The sequence below is a fragment of the Balaenoptera acutorostrata genome, chromosome 2 (assembly GCF_949987535.1).
Source record: "Balaenoptera acutorostrata chromosome 2, mBalAcu1.1, whole genome shotgun sequence".
In the NCBI taxonomy this organism is placed as follows: domain Eukaryota; kingdom Metazoa; phylum Chordata; class Mammalia; order Artiodactyla; family Balaenopteridae; genus Balaenoptera; species Balaenoptera acutorostrata.
This window is the reverse complement of record NC_080065.1, coordinates 12,153,862-12,176,764: the sequence shown is the minus strand read 5'-3', so window position 1 is coordinate 12,176,764 and position 22,903 is coordinate 12,153,862. Positions and strand designations below refer to the sequence as shown.

Here is a 22,903-nt window from a genome sequence, read left to right as displayed (position 1 = left end):
CCTCGGGCGACTGTCGCCGCCGGCACCAACGCCCGCCTCTTCTAACCGCCGACGCCCCGCCCCCGCTCCCCTTCTTCCTCCTCCGCCCTTGGCCGAGGCGTCCAACGTGGCGCCGCTGACTGCGCATGCTCAGTACCCGGGGCGCGCGGGCGCCGGCGGGGCGGGGCGGGGCGGGCGCAGTGACGCCACCGCGCAGCCGCGGGCTGGCGGGGCCGCGCCACGTAGGCGCGCGGCGCCCGCGCCCCCTCCAGGCGGCCGCGGTTTGTCCGCCTGCGCGCGGCCCCGCCGCCCCACGCACGCGCCTCCCTCGCTCCCGGCGCTCACGCTCGCGCGCACTTTTCTCCAGGCCCGCGAGCACTCGACGACCGCCGTCCAGGTCCCTCTGAAACCCGGTCGCACCATGTCTTCGCCTCCCGAGGGGAAGCTAGAGACGAAAGCTGGACACCCGCCCGCCGGTACTGACTCGTTCCCACTTTCTCTCCTCTCGCGGGCCCGGAGGGCGGGCTCGAACCCGCGGGCACGGGGCGCGGAGCGCGGAGCGGGGCGCCGGGCGGGGGAGGCAGCCGGCCAGCCTGGGACGTGTCCGCTCGTGGGGTCTAAGTTAAACTCAGCCCCGCACTGGTGAGACCTGTTTCTTTGTGCGAAACATCGCAAGCCTGTGCGAGTTGCACGCAAATTAGAGTGACTTGAACAAGACCAGATGCACAACTTGCTCCCAGAAGTTTGGGCGGTGAATACTTACTTAGAATGTACAGATGTTTTAGAAAAACGAGTAGCCGAAACAATGACAAATCAGTGTTTTTAACGTCATGATGATAAATCGTAGGCTGACAGCATTACAAAAGAACCAAAGGAGCGGAAATCATTTTTATCATTAATCACTCAATATGACTTTTTTTCTCTCCAGTTTCTGTCGCATTCTGCTTTTCCTCAGAAGCGGTTTTGTGTTTTGCTTTTGCACAGCCTAAACTTCCGAGCCAAGGAAGTTAAATGCAGGAAAGAGTCATCTTTCTTAGAAAATGTGTCTCTAACCAACCTTCACGTTCAAACCGTCTCCTCCCCTTTCTGAGCCCAGTTCCTGTTTGCTCTTTCGAATCTGCCCAAACTGGTGGATTGCTTCTTCTCCTCTCCTTTGGAATGACGATCGATCCATATGGAAGGACACTGGGAGGGAATCAAAGGTGACTGGGTCCCAGGATACGAGTCACTTTAGTGTGGGGGGTTTTTAGGGTCTTAGCTGCACACGTTAGTTAAAGCATCAACTCAGTTTGCTAATAACAGAAGCCTTAGCCAAAATGGCTGCTTTTTGTGGAACATTTGTGCCATCTTCTTGTTAGAGGAAAGATTGCCCTAATCTCTGTCTGCCGCCCCCCACTATAGGGCACTAATTCTCTGCCTCAACACGGTGAATAGAGAAGTTCTTTACATATGTTGCATTCCAGAGTAGGGAATGCTTTTCACTAGTGAAGCAAGCTCTGAACAACAAGAAGACTGGCAGTAGGAAAGAAAAATGGCTAACCGATGCGTGGGGATGTAAGAGCATGAGATTTTAGAAAATAGTTCCACTGTAATGGAAGATGGACTTCGGGGGTCTCTGTGTTGAATTAGTTTAAAATTAAAAAAGAACTTCAAAGGCATTTCCTTTAATGATAACTCTGACTTTTAATTCCTGCCCCGGAGGGTTCATGTCCATCATTCCTGCCTCATGACCTGGGCAGCACGGCAGGAGGGAACACCTGCATTTACACTCGTGGCCATGGACCACGCAGCAGCGGTCTGCACAGGGCTCCCCGGGCAATGAGTGGCATTAGACGTATGTGCTGGAATGATACCAAAGCAAAGTAGCAGTAATGGAATTGCATATAGAGACAGCCATATGGAGAGTTTTAAGATCAGAGGTATAAACTGTCTATATTAACTCCCTGGGAGAAACTTCATGAAGGACTCTGATTTTCTTTGAATTGTAAACAGCTAGGCTGTGTGAGTTACAAGTTAAACATCTTATTTATGCCCAAGGAGAGGGGAGCCAGTGTACTTGTGCTGCTGTAGCAGTGAACTTGGGTTTTAAGTTTTGAGGCCTGTCACTTCTCTAGGGTTCAGTTTTCCTAATCCATGAAATGGGAGGTTCAGGCCAGATGGCCCCTGAGAAAGTAGCAGGGCGGGGCTGCCTTTGTGCTGTTCCTGTCGCCATCCATCAGGATTGGAGCCCAGGGGCAGTTAGTCCCACAGGTAAACTCCTCAGGTGACTTCAGGGCAGGTCCCTTAAGCCTTTGAGACCCCCGTCCAGCAGGAGCTGCTAAGGAAGCTGTCACTGTCATCCTGCATTTCCCAAGGCCGGTCACACTTGGCCAGGGGTGCAGGTTAGAAAGAGACCTTTCGTCCCTTATGGTATGTTGCCTCCCAGGTAGTACCACTCAGGTGCTTTTTCTCCCTGTGGTACAGAGGCCCCTGTGTGGAAGCCTGTTTTGGCAGAAAGTTCTGGGTGGCCTTGTTTACTCCGGTATGATCAGAGGTTAGACAGTTCTGCAGATTAGATGTTAAAAAAAAAAAAAAAAAAGGCAACCACTATAATAAAGGATAATCATCAAGTACCGCCCAGAGCCCAGTTCATAAATCAAAATAACAGCCTTAAAAACACTGGGAACACTTTCATTAAGGGCTTAAGTTGGATAACAAGAGCTTGTGCTTAAATCTGCAATTGAAAGGACTAAAACTCTCCTCCATGACTCTCTTCTTTTTCTTCTGTGTTTTCTCGTCACTGCTGTGTGAACCGGGGATGCACCTGTGCACCCCCACAGCCTCCACCTGCCCGCCTGTTCTTCTTGCTTCCAGAGCTCAGTCCCATTGATGCGTGGTGCCTGGTTCAGAGCACTCAATAAATAGCTCCCGAGTTTCTGCAGAGCCTCTCACTGCCTCTCCCTTGCTCCATAGCGTGTGCGGCCCACAGCTCCCCTCCACTGCTGAGTGTCTCCAGCGGGCACTGGGGGTGCAGGTTGGACGGTCAGCCAGCTTCGGCAGCAGCATCACAGCGGAAACTGTAACTAACATTTGCTGAGCGTTACAATGCGTGGAGCATAGGGGAAGAAGAAGGATTTTCCCTTTACCCTTCTAGGTTCTTAGCTGAGATCCCCCTTATGATAAAGAACAGATTAACAAGGGAAAAACTGAAGTATAATAACATGTATATCTCCTGTATACATGGCAGATAACTCAAGAAAAATGAGTAACTCCCAACCACCACCTTAAATAGTAAAGATGAAAAATGCCAGGGAGAAGGGGAGGCCCCCGTTATGGGAGGGAACCAGGAAATGCACCAGGGGAAGGAAGACGGTTATGCAGATGTAAGATTCTCCTATAATTTTGTCATCCTTTTCTTCCTGGTACAGAGAGGGAGACACTTACAAGGGGAGATTTCCCTTATAAATGTAAATGTTCCTAACAAGGGTGACTCCTCGGTATACGGCTTTTCCTTGTGTGCTGTTTCTTAATCAGCTCAAAATCATACTTCTGCCAAAGAGCCATGTTTTGGGGGTGGCATGCTCTGCTCCCCTTCACCAGCCCAGTTCTAATCGCTCGGATCTCATGAGCTCATTTAACTCGCAGTCACCTTACAGTTGGGATACGGAGGACAACACACCCTCTGGAGGATTGCCGACACCCCCAAGCCTTGAACCGGCAGCCCTTCTCGACAGGGGGCTCCATCGCTTGCCGGGAGCCTCCTCCCAAGGTGTGAGATTAATGAGGCTTCTGAAGAGCCTGGGACAAAGGTGCTGGGCGAATAACTACAGAGCCCACCCCCTGAGTGACGGCTGGCACTGCGCGGTGTCCTGCAGTGCGCTGGGGGCCGGGTCCTCTGGAAAAGTAACCCGGTCTTCACGATTTGAGACCTTGCCTCTGCCCTCGGCCACAGATATCTGCGGAGACATGGGGTGAGACTGCTTGTTTTATGGGAGTTCTTGCAAATGCAGATTAGCAAAGTGAGTGAGGTTCTGTTTCGTCCAGCGGCAGCGCTCTGATCGCCGGCAGAAGCGGAGACGTGATGCCAAGCCCCACTGTTACTCCTGCCGGTTTCCATGAGTTTGTGGTGGCGACGGGGATGACGTCTCTTTGTTAAATACGTTTTGCCGGCCCTGGTCCCCCCCATTTCCAAGCGGAGCCAAAACCGTCTGTCAGGAAAGTGCTCATAAATCTAATACAGGATAGCTTGGAGCGTTACTAATTTTTACATATGGTTTTCTTTCGAGAGTAGACTTTATGTCCCTTCTAGAACTGAGTCAAATGGATTTATTAAAGTAAAATGAGAAAGAGACCACTTTGCTTTTCTTTACTAACTTCAAAATAATTCAGTTCTCTGTTCTCTTGGTCAGTCAGAGTGCATTTAAAGGGCTGTGGGTGATACTTCTCCCTGAATTATCTCCGTCGGGGGTTTTCATGTTATTGCGGCCACTCTGTTGCTAGAAAGGCAAGACTGATTTGGTTTTTAGTGTATTAACCATGCAATCACAGGTGTGCTAAGCACGCCCCCAGCACCCTCAACCCGGTCACTGATCACCGCTTGAAGATGCAGGAGAGAGGTCTGCCTTTGCTCCTGACATGCCAAGAAAAAAGAGAGACCCTGTTAGTCACTGCATTTTTTTTTTTGATAATAATATTTTAATTTTAATCTGAACCTTTTTTTTTTTTAATTTATTTTGTTGAAAGTCACTGCATTTTTTAAAAAAGCTCCCTGTCAGGGTGGACCGAGCACCTCTAAGACGTGTTTTCGATTTCGCCTCTGTGCTCTAGGACTTCGGGGGATAGGCACGTCCTCCTGTTTTCTGTGAGTGTCCTGTTTATTTCAGACGACGCCTGTGCACTCTTGCTTGGTTTTGTGAGTGGTTTCCCCTTCCCAGCTTCAGAAATTCTTTTGTTTGGATAGGGACTATTCACTTTTGTATAAAGTGCTGTATTAGTTACAGTTTTATATTGTACTCACTAATTGCAACAGACAACCCCAAATCTCGGTGGCTGAGCCAGTCAAGGTTTATTTCTCTTCCGGTGGCCCTCCTACCAGGAGAAATGCAGAGGCCCAGGTCCCTCCTGCCCAGCGACTCCGCCTCTGCGGAGGGGACTGGGTGCAGGCCGTGGTGCTTCGGCCTGGGAGCGGCATGTGTCACTGCGTTAGTTTCCTGCGGCCACTGTAGCAAAGCGCCATACATTTAATGGCTTAAAACAACACAACTTTATTATCTTCCAGTTCTGGAGGTGAGAAGTGCAAAATGGGTCTCACTGGGCAGAAATCATGGTGTTTGCAGCTTCCTTCTGGAAGCTCTAGGGGAGAATCCATTTTCTTGCCTCTTCCAGCTTCCAGAGGCCATCCACAACCTCAGTTCCCATCTGTGACATTCCTTCCCCTTTGCCATGCAGCCCAACACATAAACGGGTTCCAGGGACTAGGGCGTGGCCATCTGGGGAGGGCGCATTACTCTGCCTCTTTTTGCTGTATTAGGGCCACAACCCGGGTAAATGGCCCCAACCCAGCTGCAGGGGAGACTGGGGTTAGGGTTGATGAACGCTGCCTCACTGCCTGTCCCCAGGTACCTCCAGGCACGGATGCTACTTCGTGGACTTTCTGAAATCCGCCGCCCTGAACGCAAGGTTTCCCCCGCGGCTGCCCACACCCTCCTCGGGTTTGGCCCAGTCGCGCCCGGCTGGCCCTTGTCTTGGCCTGCTCTCTGCGCGGTCTGTCCTCCGGGGCGGCCTGTCAGGGGTGGAGCGGGCCCTGCATGGAAGACGGGCCGGCCTGTCCAGTCCCGGTCCACAGCCCCGTGGCCCTGCCCCATGCTCCACGCCTCTGAACCCCACGTCCCCTCCCCTGCGGGGTGAGCGGGCTTGCCGCTGTGTCACTGAAGGGCCTTCCCCCCTTAACACCTTCCGACTCTGAGCGCAGAATAGCAGTTTCCCTTGTTAGGTCCTCAGTTTTCTTAGAGAGGAAACCGTCAGGGCTGCAAGTTCAGCAATTTATCTGGGACTCGCTTTTTAGCGCAAGCATCACTTTCCCCCGCTGCGTCAGGCCGGAAAGCTCCCTCCCGTGGGGGGAGCTGCACTTGGCCTCCGGGGTGAGGGGTGCCGGGGCTCCCGGGGTCCTCGTGACTCACTGCCTTTCACCCTTCAGCCTCCACTCTCCCTTCACGGGGCTCCCCACCTCGGGGCCACCAGCCTCCCCAGACGGGCGTGGCTCTTGTGCTGGCCAAGGAGCCTCCTCTCCTGGTGGAGCCCTTCCTCTTAACCGAGAGGGACCACATTCCTTTGCCCTGATCCCACCACTGTCCCCCATCCCCGGGGCTGTCCGGTCCCGTGTCCACTTTGCTCTCCGGCCGCAGTGCTGCTCTACCTGAGACGATTACGTTCTCGGCTAACCTGCAGCTCTGGGTGTTTCTGGTTTGCTTTCTTTTGTTCTCACCAGAGCAATTCTCGGAGCCTTTCATCTCTTTTTTGTGCGTGGATTCGGTTTCCTTTGCATCACATTTCAGTAGCTCTTCTTGGGCAAGAACAAAGAAAGCATCCGCTCACGAGTCCTGCTCAGCAGGCAGCCAGGGCTCGGGCTGCTCCCCGGTGCGGGGTGCTTTTACTGTCCATCTAGGGACACCCTTCTCATCCCCCTGCCCGACGTGCAGCTTGGGGGGGGGGGTCTTCCTAGCCTGCTGTCGAGTGTGGGCCCAGAGCCAGCTGTCGGGGACCATCTCACAGTCAGGCACCCAGATGCCTGAGGGGATGCCCGGCCCCGGGGGGATATGTCATCAGCTGCTTCCTCAATATTTGCCCACCTGACAAAGTCTGACCTGGAGGACGCTTCCTCTGCCCCCTTTGCTCCTTGGGTAGGAAGCTGCTCTGCAGAGAGCTTTCAGCATCAAACACACTTTCTTTCCTGGCCTAGACCCTCCCCATAGGCCATCACTCTTGTCTCTCCGAGGAGGAGTGTCGCTCTGTTTCCTGGAATGTTCAAGCAGGGCAAGGCCTGCGGGTTGTGATTAAAGGCGCAGGCTGCCGGGGTCAGAAGCTTGCTACCTGTGCGACCGGGGCCACTGGCTTCCCCTCCTCGTGGGGGGGGTGGTCTACACCATAGGGTGATTGGAAAGTCGGGGGGTAGCGGGGCGCCCGGCCAGTGGTTAGAACAGGGCCTGGCATGTGGCGGCATGAAGAGTGGAAGGATTCTCCAGGATCTGCAGTTCTCCAGAACTTACTTAGATGTGGTGAGATCCTGACGACAGTCCTGGAGGTGGTCAGCTGACCAGGGCAGTGGAGCGCCCCATGGTGGGCGAGCACTTTGCAGGGTGTGTCACTCACTCCCCAACAACCCGGTACATCGGTCCTGCCATCCCCACTTTACACGTGAGGAAACTGTGGGGAGGAGGTGGTAAACCACCAAGGACTCGCACACTGGAGGGTTCTCTAAGTGCTAGATGCTAGTTGTGAAAACCCGTCTCCTAGGAGTAGCTAAGAGTTGAGCATTCATGGGAACCAGGCCCTGGCAGAGGTGTTTCACATGGGCTCACTCCTTCAGTCCTCAGAAAACCCCTGGTGGGGAGAGCACTGCCACCCTTTCTTCACAGACGGGACCCTGAGACAGTGCCAGCAACTTGCCAACACACACACACACACACACACACACACTCACACACACAGAGGCAGAGCTGGGATTTGAACCCAGGGATCTAGCTCCAGTATACATGCCCTTAACTTCAGCTTGGCACTCCTGTTAAGGGGAAGCTTGTTATTCTTTCCCCTCCACCCCTTAAATTTATTTATTTATTTATTTATTTTTGGCTGTGTTGGGTCTTCGTTGCTGCACGCCGGCTTTCTCTAGTTGCAGCGAGCGGGGGCTACTCTTCGTTGCGGAGCATGGGCTCTAGGCACCCGGGCTTCAGTAGTTGCAGCATGTGGGCTCAGCAGTTGTGGTTCGCGGGCTCTAGAGCACAGGCTCAGTAGTGTGGTGCACGGACTTAGTTGCTCCGCGGCCTGTGGGATCTTCCTGGACTGGGGAGTGAACCCACGTCCCCTGCATTGGCAGGCCGATTCTTAACCACTGCGCAGCTTGTTATTCTTGAAAATTGAAGCTCACATTTGAATAACAAGCACCACAACAAAAATCTGAGTTGTTGTTTTTTTTTACTAATGTCTCAGAAAAATACTTACATTCACAAAGAATTCTGCAAAGACTTCTGCAGAAATAACTCTGCCTTTGCATTTTTTTCCAATGAAGAGTCCTGGAGACAGTAATAAAACATTTGATAAATATGTGCTGTCGTATTTTTTTGGCAGTCGTGCAAGTTAGAATGACTCTGTCTCAGCCTTGAGTTATTATTATTATTGCCACTTTTTATTGCTGCATTAATCACCACACATACTGTGAGAGATTGACGAAGTTAATTGTTTTTATAAACTAGATTAAATGAAGTGCTAATGTGGGGTGACTGGGTTTGGACGTGTGTACTTACGTCAACAGAGAAGTGGACAGGCTCCCTGTGAGCTTCCCGAGATGCGATTGTTTCGAACGTCACCTTGACATTCATCCTCCATTCCTTTTGTAGTGAGTTGTACACTCTTTTTACTGTTAGCCAGTTTATAGAACACACCTGGGATTTATAGTTTTAAGGTTTTTGTGTCTGCCAGGTTGAAATGATTCAGAGATTATTTTTAAATGGGCATCTGTATTAGTTTGCTAAGGCTGCTATAACAAAATACCACAGACTGGGTGGTTTCAACAACAGAAATTTATTTTCTCACAGTTCTGGAGGCCAGAAGTCCAAGATCAAGGTGCCGGCAGGTGTAGTTTCTCCTGAGGCCTCTCTCCTTGCTTGTGGACGGCCGCCTTCTCACTGCGTCCTCACGTGGCCTTTCCTCTGAACACGTGCATCCCTGGTGTCTCTTTCTCTTCTGATAAGAGCATCAGTCCTATCATATTAGGACCCCACCATAACAGCCTAATTTTAACTTAATTGCCTCTTTAGAGGCCCTGTCTCCAAATCCAGTCAGGTCTGAAGTTCTGAAAATTAGGGCTTCAACCTATGAATTTAGGGAGATCACAGTTCAGCTCATAACAGCACCTTTAATCAGTTTCTCATGGGCCTGGGATAGGGGTGGGATAAATGGGGGAGGAAAATGAATTAAAAAAAAATTTAGTGGGACAGTTCTTCTAGCCTCCTCTTTTGGCCAAAAACATTCATAATCTTACATTTCAAGAGAGTGAGTAGATAATTATCTTAAATATATTACAGAAGTTTATTTTCAGTCTCCATTTCTTAAGGTTTGGCAGGCTACATAACCTGGGAAATCTTGATAAGCCACCTGCAAATGGTATTTTTGTTTTCTTATTTTTTCTTTTTTAAATTTGAACCCAAAGTGAGGGAAATCTGTAGGAATCACACCCAAAAAAGTAGCTAAATTCAGAACAGTTAGCCTGAGCCTTGGGCCCACATGAGGCAGGAAGTGACCTGGTGTCTCTTCCTCTTTTTATAAGAGCACCAGTCATACTGGATTAGGGCCCCACCCCTATGGCCTCATTTAACCCAAGACCCCAGCTGAAAGCTGGTGCTCAGAGGCCAAACTCATGGATAAAGGGTGCGGGAAAAAAACTGTCCAGCAACACAGTGGGGTGGTGGGGAAGCTGGTGTGTTTCAGCCTGGCCTCTGGATGGCAAACAAAGGCTCCTGGAGAATTTGAAACTGCAGGCCTGCCTTTACATGGGCGATGAGTTCAAATTTACACTGTTTGGCCATTCCTGTTCTCAGTTAATGTAAAAAGGATTGCCAGGTTTGACAGAAGCACGTACAGCATCTCTCCAAAGGGACGCTGCCTGCACCCCACACCCCAGAGGATCCCCACAGATAAAGGCTTACTGAAGACAAGCCCGTGGCCCACACTCACCTCAAACAAGAGCCAGAATCAGAGAAAAACGAACAGTGAATGAGACTCCCGAGGACCTCAGATAATAAAATAATTAGATATACAGCCATGAGACAAGTATGCCTAAGATGATTAAATACATAAAAGAATTAAGAACACGAGATCTGAGTAATGCACTGTCAAATAAAGACCAGACAGATTTGAGGGGGGAAGAGCTCTAGAAATGAAAAATAAAAACGATCGGAATAAAAATCGGTCAGGATAAAAGCAGATTGTTGAGAGAATTACTGGACAGGGTTCTATTTCCTTCTTAACAAAGTAAATGTCCCCTCCCCACTGAAAAGAAGTGATGGTGGCAGCAGGGAGATTCCTGTTCCAAAACCAGACCAGCAGACGCATCATTAAACACGGGTCTTTATTTCACATGCCCTCTGCTTTGCTTTCCTCTGACGGACTGCAGCTGGGTACCGCTGGCCATGCAACAGGCATTGTCAGCTTCCTGAATCCTCCCGGGGAAATTGAAAACTAATAAACCCGAAGTGTATAAGCCTCAGGGTGTTTCACATTCTCCTTCCTGTTCGCAGCATCGTAAAGAAACCAGTCCTGGGCTTTCATAATTCAGCAGGGTCCAACGTAATTTGAAACACCGGAGGATGTGTCCGGGCAAGCTGGTTGTACTGTGTGGTCAGAGCAGGGCTGTGGCAGGACGCGGAGTGGCTATCCTGAGGAAGGAGGGTGAACACCCTGGGCCCCACACCCGAACCTGGGGCCAGTGAGCTCAGTTAATACACTCTACTTTCTATCAAGTGCCAGGAAGCTGCTGAGCACCTCTGTCTTTGTCCTTTTGGGCCGCTATAACTGAATACCACAGACTGGGTGGCTTGTAAACAGCAGACATTCTCCCTGTTCTGAAGGCTAGAAGTCCAAGGTCAGGGCACCAGCAGATTCGGTGTCTGGTGATGTCCTGCTTCCTAGTTCACAGACGGCTGTATGCTCTGTCCTCACCTGGCAGAAAGGGTGAGGGAGCTCTCTGGGGTCTCTTTGTAAGGGCACTAATCCCATTCATGAGGGCTCCACCCTCATGACCTAAGCACCTTCCAAAGTCCCCACCTCCAAAGAGCATCACTTAGGGGGTTAGGATTCAACAGCCTCTCTTCTCATCTAAACTTCTCCATCTTAGGACGTGGCTCTTATCCCCTTTCTGGAGATGAAGCATTGAGGCTTTGAGAGGCTGACTAATCTAAGACCATATAGCTGAGGACATGGAGGGACTTGCTGACCCTAAAACACGCACAGGCGACTGCCACGTGGGGCTGGCTTTTTGGATATAAGGCCAGCATTTCCAAACTTTATCCCATGGAACACTAGCATCCTGAAGAATGATAACCAGCATTCCCTGGGGGAGGAGTTATGTGGTGAATACACTTGGGAAAGATGGCATATTATATGCCCCATATAAAGCTTACAGTGTGCACTAAAGGCAGAAAATCTGTCTTGAGGAAACACATTTAATTTGTTCAACCTCGCATTTCCCATACTTAATAGATCCTAGAATCCCCACTTCTGTTGTCATTTTTTTCTCTTGCAAAACATTATTAACATACTAGCCATTAAGGGAATACAAATCAAACTACAATAAGACACCACTTCACACCCACTAGAATAACTATAAAAAGATAGACAGTAACAAGAGTTGGCGAGCATGTGGAGAAATTGGAACCCCTACTGGTTGGAATGTAAACAGTTCCATGGCTTTGGAAAGCATTTGGGGATCCTTCAAAAGGGTAAATATGGGGTTACCATGTGACGCAGCTATTCCACTCCTACATATGTACCAAGGAAATGAAGGTATACGTCCATGTGTCCACACAAAAACTTGTACATACACAGTTGTTTATATCTGCATTATTCACAGTAGCCCAAAAGTGGAAACAATGCAAATGACCACCACAGATGAATGGATGACAAAATGGGGTCCACCATGCGTGCCGTGGAGTATGATTTAGCCATGAAAACGAGTGAAGTACTGACACAGGCTGTGACATGGATGGACCTTGGAAACATTATGCTAAGTGAAAAAGCCTGTCACCAAAGACTATCTATGTATTTTATGATTCTGTTTATGTCAAATGTCCAGAAGAGGCAAATGCAGGTGACTGGTTGCTAGGAGCTGGGGGAGAGGAGGGATTGGAGAGTGACCAGTGATGGGTTTCTGTTTAGGGTGATGAACATGTTTGAAAAGGATCGTGTGCAACTCAATACACTCAAAACCAGAGAACTGAACACTTTAAATGGGTGGATTATATTGTATGTGAATTATATGTCCCTAAGGCTGTTTTTAAAAACCAAATAAACTTCTGCCAACTCTAGGGTTTCACAGCACAGTTTGGGAAAGGTTGCCACCGCAGTGGACTCTGGCTGTGTGCACAGCAGCTGTCCTGTGTCACCTGTGGCTGTATCACCCCTTCGAAAGCACCATCTGCATTTGAGAAAATATTACAGGCAGGGATTAAGTTGGGTTTTTTTTGCATCGAGAAGCTGAGTATAACCGAAAGTAAGCAGCCACTGTGTCCACACGGTTTATACTCTGGTTGCACTACCGCTCTTACCAAATACTTGAAAGGAGACCAGACAAACAGAGGAGCCTTGGAAACTTTCTAAGTGGATCTGAAGTAAGAGACAGCATTGAGTGTCACGTCATATTGAATCTCCCTCTGACAGCCTTAACCTCTGGGGTTAATCACCGTCGCCGCCGGCTGATCTGGACTAACCTGGGGCCATGGGACAAACACACACTCTCGAGCTAGTTCCCCTGCCGTCCGGTGGTTCCGTGTCCACACTGATCATACCCTCTTTGTCTTCACTGCAGTGAAAGCCGGTGGGATGCGAATTGTGCAGAAACACCCGCATTCTGGAGACACCAGAGAAGAGAAGGACAAAGACGACCAGGAGTGGGAAAGCCCCAGGTAGGAGAGTTCTGGCGAACCTTGAGATGTCTCACAAATCACCGTTATTCAGTTAAACGTTAACGTTTGTTCTCTGCTCCGTGCTTCTGATAACCCCTGGGCTTCGTGGGCCCTGTGCTGTGTGCTTTTCCTCTCCTGAGCAGTGACGTGGGGCTTGTGTTCCCAGACGGGAGAAACAGGGCATCGAGAGTACGCCCTCTGCCTGCATAAATCCGAGCGGGTGCATCTGTCTGTGGGCAGAAGCCCTGAACCCCCACTACCATACTGAAATCGCCCACAGACCTTTGAAAACGCCATACTAGTTGAATCTCTGGGCTGGGACTGGCATTCTGTGCAGTGAGAGCAGAGAACTACTGATTTAAATAATGTTTACAAACGTTAGGGCTTTGCCAGTTTCAGCCAAGCAGAATCACTGAGGCCACACCCTTATGAGTGACTGAGTGCCCTTAAACGACATCTCTGCCCACAGCTCCCTGGGTCCCTGACAGCTCGTCTTCCTACAACACCACCATCTCTGTTTACACCTGTCTTCCTTGGTGATTCTGATGTCAAGTTTGGTCCAACCACCTTGATACAAGTCCATTTCCTTCCACCTTGTAACATAGAAACATGTGCCACCAATGCGCACCTGTCTGTGAGCTTGTCCATGTAAAGGAAAGTGGACACTAAGCTTTCTGCCTTATAACTCGCCCCCAGAGAAGTCTCAGTCAGAGGAAAAGGAAGTGTGGAGGGCAGCCAGCCTGTGTTTCTGTACTTCATTCCGACAGTCCTGAATAGCAGGTGGAACGCTCCCTGGGTTACACGTGGGAGACTGAAGACCGCAGAGGCCATACGCTTGCCATGCCGAGCAGGAGCTAAACCCAGGTCTGGGGTCCAGAGCAGGGCAGGCTTCCATAAGAGTAGCTGCCGACAGCACGCACCCCCTAAGAAGGACGTGCATGTGCTTGGTGACCCCACGTGTCTGCTTACACATGTGCTGCGCCGTTGGGTATTTTCTATAAAACCTCATGTGATATGACTTACAGGGAAGTCACTGGAGGGGAGGACAAAATTTGAGGTGAAGTTTCTGAGTGATTATTGCCCATTTTAAATCATGAGATCAGCAAAGGGAAGGTTCTGCCTAAGTTCTGGTTTTATAAAAGAAGAAGGTGGTTTAAAGAAAATTCTAGAATTTTCTTTCCACTGGCTATCTTCACAAGGCTGTGTTCGGCACGTAACAACATCAGGAATTCTCCTACAGGTCCACGGTCCTCTATCTGAAAACCCTGGGGCCTAATTTATTTCAGAATTGAGAAATTCTGTTGTTTTAGGAGAGGAAGCAGGTTTTAGGAGTATAAGACCGTACACATTTCATACAGCACCCGTAGTGGGGTCTCAGGCAGCCTAATCTGTGTATGATGTTCACACCAGCAGAGATGCATTTTAAAAATTTACAGACTTGGATCAGTCCAGGTTAAGTTTCGCCTGCATAAGAGTTGTAACGAAACTTTAGTTCAGTGTGTGAGAACATTCTTGGATTTGGAACCGAAGATAAGAGCATGTGGCCTGTAGTCATTTCCTCCTCTAGGAAACCCAGGATGTCACTTCCCTTCATACCCACTGGTTCCCTAAGAAGGAAGAGAGGATGAGACAGAGAGCCATGCCTGGGAAAAAATCCTGGAAAGTTAATGAAACGTGCTTTTCTGCATGAGTTTAAGTGGAATAAGGGACAAATAGCTATTTCTCTGCATAACACAATGTCAATACAGTGACAGATGATAATTTATTAGCGTGTTTAGAAATAAGGACAGAACAGCCCTTAGTTTTCTTTCTATTGATTTTTTTTCTCATGAGGTGAAATACAGCATTTATGGAAGATGTACAATTTAAATATATGTGCTAGAGGATGAACGATTGCATGAGAAAGGGGAGAGCACCCAGCTCTCTAGATTTTAGCATCTTACCCACTTTGAAGGTCGGTTGGAATGAAGTGTTTTGAAGCAGGCGGACTGCAGGGCAGGGTTTGCATATGAGCAAGGGTATGTGTGTTCCCTGCAGTCAGATTGTTGTCCTGTGTTCCTCATGGGTGTGTTAACTCTTGTCCTCTGGACTTTGGCTTCTCTCTTTACTGCTGTGGGTTAAACCACCGGACACACCATCGACAGAAGGGGTAAGCCCCTGCAGACTCAGAAGCTATTGGCATATGTTGCCAATACAATTTCTTCCAAACCCCTACACCAGACCTGGTACTCTGTATAATAGGTCATTTCCATCACCATGCACTCCCCGTTTTTCTGGTGGGCTAATTGAATAGTCATAGTTAATAATGGTCATTGATAATGTTACAGAATGCAGCGAACCTGGCCCTGTTCTAAGTGCTCTGCCCATGTTTTTTCATTTGAACCACTTGCAACAGCTCTATTCTCATCCCTCTTTGAGAGTTGGTTCTTGATTATTGTCCTCATTACAGATTACTACTCCCACTTCAACAGCTCAGAGCGGTTAAGTGACTTTTCCAAGGGCACATAGCGAGTGAGTGGCAGAGCCAGCATTCCAGAGTGGCAGCTGGGTCCATAGTCCCCCACTCTTAGCCCCTGGGCTGTGTGTACCAACTGAGCACCTGTTTTGTGCTGGGCACTTACTAAGTGCTTCCCATTGGGTTTAATGCGCACACCACCTAAAAGTTGGTATTACTATGCCCATTACACAGCTGAAGAAACCAAGGCCCAGTGAGGTTATCTGACCCAACGATACGTAGCTAGTCAATGGTCTGGCCAGGATTCAGTCCTGACCCTGTCTTGACTTGGAAGCCTATGTCCTTAATAGGCTACAGAAGCCCCCTGAACTGACAAAATATTTTTAGGATCAACAGACTGTAAATCCAAATCCCTCTGTAAAATAAACTTATTGATTCTGGGGTTGCCCATAACCTATTCCATAGTCCTCAAGCCCATAATCCCACCCATGCAGCCCTACCATCAGTAGATGGCCTAATTCCAGCTTACAACAGCGTTTCAGGGCACTGGGCTGGTATTACTTTATATGTGGAAAGACCTCTTTATTTCCAGAATTTGTCAGACATTTAATGTTTTACATTAATTTCCCTTGGAAATGTCATGGCATGTGACTTCAACATTCATATCACCCTAATCCTAAAGTTCTATATTTTTTCATGTTTTGATCCAAGTGTTCTTCAGATATGAAAATAAGTGCCCAGTCTCAGATGCCAATTTCCTCCTTAGAGCTGCATTTGCAAAACTCTTTGCTTTCCTTCCCAGATATTTAAAATTGGCTTTGTATTTACTGACTCATCTCTGGTGGCTTCCTTCCACAATCAGTAAATCAAGTACTGATTACAGAGAAAATGAACAACTGGAGCGTTAAAGAGGTTATTATGTGACCCAAAAAAAACCCCAAACACTTTTACTTGTAATCTTTTTTTGCAAGTCTTTATGTTACTCTTACTCCCCATAATCTTGTAACTTTTCAGATATAATAATAAAATAATTTCTTCTGCCACCAAATTGTTTTGAAATGCTCCATTTAAAAAAAGAAAAAAATGATAATGTAGCACAAATGTGAAAATGTTTCCCAAGAATTCCATCAAGCTGAGTTCTAGTTACCTGTGGCTCTTCATATCGAAACAGAGTAAGAGACTTCATTGTTACGAGCTAATACTTTCCTGAGTGGCTGCTGGATTCCATCTCAGAACTGACCCAATCAAGGAAAGCTCTGATCTTCCTCAAAGCCTTCTGTTGAGCATATTAAGATGAAGTGCCCAGTTTCATAATGTAAAAGAGAAATTGCAGCATAGAATGGACTTCAGTAGTCAGTAGGATTCACTAAAAAACAGTGTAGTGGTGAACGTGTACTGAGGTCCTACCATGAATCAAGCTTGATAAAAAAAATATTTAAAAAGGTAGGTGACAGGAAGAGTAAAGTAGAAATGGAAGGGTTTGTGTGTGGACTGGGGGTGGGTAGGAAAGGGGTGGAAGGAAGAGGGAAGTGGGGATGGGGCAATAAGGGTGGGAAGGGAGCAGCCCTTCTTTGAGCGCGGCAATTTGTACAGCTCTGACCCAGGGCTGTGGTGCTGCTTTGTGTTCACATACCCCCAAGATAAGCAAACAATTCCAATCATCCAGAATGTGGGAGAGATCCAAGATGGAATACACACACAGTAACAGATGGATCTAATTGTAATACAAAGGCTACTATTACCAACTGAAAGGCGTGGGTGGGAGAGCGACCTAACCTAAGTACAATAATAGTATTTGGGGAAACAGTATTTTGACTGGATACTATAAGGCTAAAGACAAAAAATGCAAAAAACTGTGCATAAATGCTACACTCCAGTTAGTAAATATGTCTTCAGGGGTTTGGGTTAGCAATTCTGAAATTGCTTTATGTGTATATTACAGTTGAACAAACAAGTAAATATCTTGTGGCTAATAAAGAGTCAAACTTCTCACTGTTAGAGAAAAAAGCTTACAAATAGGAAAGGGGGAAGACTAAAATGGCTTTGTGGTGTTTAATTGGAATTGGAGGTATTAGTATGAACTCATAGTTTTAAATGGATGGCTGGCTGGCTGGATAGTAGATACATACAGACATGTACGTACATACGTAAATAAATATACATGGGGGAGGATGAGTGTACACACCTGTACTTCCCAGCTGTGTTCACCGGCAGGGCATAAAAGAACTGGCACCATGAAGCCATGAGCATTCCTAGGGCCAGGATCTTGGTTTCTAAACATTCCCCAATCAAGTGAACTAGGGTGTTTTGGAGAAGTAGTTAATTCCAGGACCAGGGCTGGAAAAATACCAGATGAGCCAGGAACAACTTGTAGCGCCAGAACATAAGGAAAATTCCAGAAAGGATGGGACATGTCAAAACAACACAGAAGCCAACCTGAAGGCACACCTAGTGGCAAAGATGGAACAATCTGTGATAAAATAAATAATGATAGTATTGGAATATAACCCATAGAGTAAAATAGATATCCATGAGTCCATACTGATATAAATAAGTTGAATACATAAATGAGAAGGGGCAGCTCTTCTTTATAGAAGAACTCCAATTAATATTGGTGTAAGGAAGGCGGGAACTAGAATATCACCAATAGGCGAACATCACAGTGGCTGTCAGCAAGATCCACTGGCGGATGCTACGATTAGTGGGCAAAAATTTAAGGAGAAACAGGATGATTTTACAGTGTCAGTTTCCTCCAGTATATTTATTAATTGCAAAACAAGGAATGTCTTTACATGGAGACCGGCAATCTTTGGCATCCCCTGGCTTGTAGATGTATCACCTTGATCTCCGTCTTCACATGGTCTTCTCCCTGTGTCACTTCACCTTCCCTCTGTATATGTACTGTCTCTGTGTCCAAATTTCCCCTTTTTGTAAGGACATCAGTCATATTTGATTAGGACCCACCCTAAAAGCTTCATTTTAACTCAGTTACTTCTGTAAGATCCTATTTCCATAAAAGGTTAAATTCTGAGGTACTGGGGCTTGGTAAGGATTTCATGTATTTGGGGGTGGGAAACAATTCAGTGCCTAACGGATGTCAAATAGTAATCTATGGTCATTTTTAATGGTTCTCTCCGTTAAAGTTAATTCTGAAGATAAGAAACAGAAAATTGAAAACGCTGAAGTTAAAAGACGGCACAGCCTGTATGCCTGGGAATTTTTATCTAAGCCATTATCTGCATGTTTGAACTTGAACTAAACCATGTGGCTTGCGAGCCAATTTCAACATCATCCTTACTTTGCCAACAATATCATCTTTTATATCCAAGCTAGTTGTCAGCTGCCTTTTTTTTTTTTTTTTTTTTTTAATTTATTTAATTTATTTATTTATTTATTTATATATTTTTGGCTGTGCTGGGTCTTCGGTTCGTGCGAGGGCTTTCTCTAGTTGCGGCAAGTGGGGGCCACTCTTCATCGCGGTGCGGGGACCGCTTTTCATCGCGGTGCGCGGGCCTTTCACTATCGCGGCCCCTCCCGTTGCGGGGCACAGGCTCCAGACGCGCAGGCTCAGCAGCTGTGGCTCACGGGCCCAACTGCTCCGTGGCATGTGGGATCTTCCCAGACCAGGGCTCGAACCCGTGTCTCCTGCATTAGCAGGCAGATTCTCAACCACTGCGCCACCAGGGAAGCCCGTCAGCTGCCTTTTAAAAGGGATGTATCTTTCTCCCTGTGACGTGTGGAGATGCGGTTGGACTAGGAGTGCTGAGTGCCAGCCAGCTCCCAGCTCCTGTGCTGTTTGGATGGCCTGTGTCGGCAGGCAGGACCCATGACGTGGCAGCAACAGTTGACCCGGGTGCTGGAGCGCCGTGGGCCACAGACCCCTGCCCTCGGCCGAAGGCAGAGTCTCGGTGTGGTGGGGACATTGAGTGACATGGAATGTCCTTGTGATGGGGGTAACTGGTGTCACCTGCTTGTGGGCTGAGATGCCACCTCCAGGCAAAAGCCGTCTTAAAGGTACAGCAAGATCCTCAGAATAGAAAGCACAGGAGGAGGGAGGTCATAGCAGCGTGAAATAGTAATGGACGGGCCTGTCTGCCTCAGTGAGGAAAATGGGGAGAGTCTAGTTGCTGTTCGGCAGCTCTCACTGTCAGGTTTGCCCACGTAGGGGCTGGATGTTTGAGATGAAGGTGTCAGCAGGACCCTGCCCTCTCTGAAAGCAGTAGGGAAGGATCTGTTCCAGACGCGTCCCCTGGTTCCTTGGCTGGTGGTAACGTAACTCCAGTGTTCACATGGCATTCTTGCTGTGTGCGTGTCTGTGTCCAATGCCCCCTTTTCATGAGGATGCCAGTCATACGGGATCAGGGCCCACCCTAATGACCTCACCTTAACTAATTATGCAACAACTCTATTTCCAAATAAGGTCACATTCTGAGGTACTGCAAGTTAGGGCTTTAACATAAGAAACTTGGGTGAAGGGTGGGGACACAATTCAAGCCATGACAAGCAGGCAGCACCTCAATGCCACGAGGCATCGGTGGGTGGTGCCCAGCTCCAATGACATCCCAACAGCAATTGTTGCTCAATAACTTATGAACCGTGAGACCCACATGGCAAATGACTCTTGCTTCTGTGCGATCCGTTATGGTTGCCCAGGCTGAGCACTGCAGCAGCCTGCCTTCCCGTCAGGTGGACACCTTGTACCAGGGGTGTGGCCCCGAACTTTGATCGTGCACTCCATCAATTTAAAAAACGCTCTTTGCCTGCACCCTCCATATGTATATATTCATTTAAAAATTATACATGCATATTTTGCTACCATTATATACATTGTAAAAGGTATGCAAAATGGATATTAATGTTTTAGATCAAGGTGAAATAAGCAATATTTTAAATGTCTTGCTAACCATTATGACTTTTTATTATCATTAGCTAACATCTCAAGGTCCAAATACCCTCGGGGTAGTGTTTCTCATTAATGATTCCAATGTAAATCTAAATTTCTAATGTCCTTCCTCGTGATTTCAGGTTTTATGGAGAAGGGTGGCTTCCTGTCACGTCTGATTAGATCTTTGGTGTTTGTAATGTGGTTCATGAAACACTTGTGCCAGGACAAGAAGCGAGAGCTCTTCTTTTATTATTGTTCACTTGTGCTTGTCTTGGTGTTAACTTCAGCCTCTGGAGGATTTGTTTTGCAGGAATCTTTTGAAGCCACATGTTCCTTTTGTCACAGTTAGTTTAAATTCATCCATTATACATTTGAGCACAGATCTAGGTGCTTGGGATATAATAAGATAGAACGAGAGAACTTAATTCGTTAGCCCGTTAACCGGACAGTGTCCTATGTGTGTTGCAAGACACAGGAAGCAAAGGAAGGGGCGCAGGGACCTGTGGGTGGTGACCCCCCTCCTTCCTCCAAAGCCTTAAGGCCGTGAGGCTGGGTGATGGACAGTCAGCCTGCAGACTGTAGTAAATAGTGGTAAAGCTTAGTTCGTTGTGTTTTGGTTCTTTAAGTAGAAGATAAATGCAAATAGAAAAATTTGCACGTTTATCTCACTTTCCCAGTGACGCTCTGGCCTTCTGAAGCACAAGGACTGCCTTCCTCGCTGACTGATCGGTGATGGCTCCAATACCAGTTCTGTGGTTGTATGTAGTATAAATTAAACGTGTCTTCCAAAACCTGTGGCTATCTGTGTTTTAGTGTGATCAATAGGAGTGCAACTGTGTACATTAGGAAGTTTTGCCCAGAATTGTCCAGTGAACACAGAGCAGCTGGCGTGGGACGCAGATGGTTTGTGGCCCAGGAGTCGTGGGCAACGGCGTTGCCAGGAACTCGGTGTCTGAGCTCCCCTTGCACGTAGATGGGCCCCAAGGAAGACTCGGGTCTGGCAGGTAGTGAATCAGAACCTCACCGTGCCACAGAGGGAGGAAGGATAAGGGCATCCCTGTGTTACGGGAGCCTGGCTGGCCTCCACCGGGGTGAGGATGAGAAGGAAAGTGCCGGAGTCTCGGCTGCCCTCCAGCGCCTAGTGCTGTTGGTCATGGGCTCAGAGGCAGTATTGGCCCAACATCTGGTTCTGTAACGGATGCGGGAATGGGGTGTGATGGATGAGCTTCTGAGCATTCCGTTCCCGGTCCCTCTCCCTCCACAGGCCTCCGGCCTCCTTATGAGACTGCCACGCTCCCCTCCACCTTTTATCAGATAGAAAGAGGGAAGAAAGGAAATGGAGCAATCGGTTTTCCTCTCCAGACACAGCCCTGTTCATCTGTACTGGAGTCAGCCTCTTGGAACAGATAACTCTTTTGTTTTTATGGTGTTCCTCAAAGGGTTGTGCTGTTTACCAGGAGTGTTTCCTTATTACATAAACATAGAAACATAGAATTTAAATCAACTCTCCAGCAGTTGGATTTTACAGGATGCAATATGTAAGAATAACTACGTAGAATAATGCTGCATAGAAGAATAACTGCATAGAAACAAGAGCCCTTTATTGAGTTTATTACATTACGATTACTATTCCTGAAATTTTTAAACCCTCTATTTAAATAAACTCCCTTGACTTAAACTGGGTCAGAATGCGTAGCGCTCAGAAAATACTTAGTGAATCAGTAATAATTAGCTTAGAATTTGATTCTTTAAAGGTATGTAGTTAATTAACTTATTAACTTGATTACTTCTTATTTTCCAGCTGGTGGAAGAGGTGAGCTAGGTAAGGTCAGTGTTGAGGATGAAAATTCTTCACCCTTGCGGGCATATTCTATTGAGCCCTCAGCTCTCTCTAGGGAAGATATTGACTTTGATTTCTGGTTGTGCACATCCTCTGGGGCAGAGATATACTCATTAATGTGACTAGAGTCGTGAGGATGGTATTGTACTCAAGAAATCCTCACAGAATCATTGGATTTAGAGCTGGACATACCTGAGAGGTCACCTAATCCAGGTGTTCCCAGGTGGAGCTCTTGAGAAGTAAGATGGCAGATTTCACTCAAGATCTGGAAGGGTCTAGATACCATGAGCAAAACACCTATTAGGTAGAGATCAACAGAGATTTTTACATTAAAAAGAAGCCCTTGCCCACTTATGGGTATATATCCAAAAGAATTGAAAGCAATGTTTCCAAGAGTTATTTGCACACCCATGTTTATGGCAGCATTATTTACAACAGCCAAGAGGTGGAAGCAACCCAAACATCCATTGATGGATGAATGGATAAACACAATGCCTGCGGTATATACATACTATGGAATACTATGCAGCTTTAGAAAGGAAGGAAATCCTGTCACGTGCTACAACGCGGATGAACCTTATGCTAAGTGAAATAAGCCAGTCACAAAAGGACAAATACTATATGATTCTACTTACACACATAAGTATACTTAACGCTACTGAACTGTGCACTTTAAAATGGTTATGATGCTAAATTTTATGATATGTGTTTTTTACCACAATAAAAAAAAATTTTTTTAAAGAAACAGACAAAAGAAGCCCTGCTGCTGTTGTAAGTAGTTTTTGGCTCCTCAAAAAGTAAACACGGCATTACCGTGAGACCCAGCAGCTCTACTCCCAGGTTTGTATCTAAGAGAATTGAATACAGAAGTT

The 22,903-nt window shown here is 47.5% G+C and overlaps 1 protein-coding gene across 1 annotated transcript in view; it reads left to right on the top strand.

The window, feature by feature from the left end:
* Positions 1-209: 209 nt before the first annotated feature.
* The window catches only part of DAP (death associated protein), a 61,251-nt gene continuing 38,557 nt past the window's right edge, over positions 210-22,903 (top strand). Inside the window, exons 1-2 of the mRNA XM_007188254.3 lie at positions 210-455; positions 12,755-12,851. Of these exons, the coding sequence (XP_007188316.1) occupies positions 401-455; positions 12,755-12,851 (152 nt within the window). The 5' untranslated portion in view covers positions 210-400. The remainder of the gene's footprint in view (positions 456-12,754; positions 12,852-22,903) is intronic.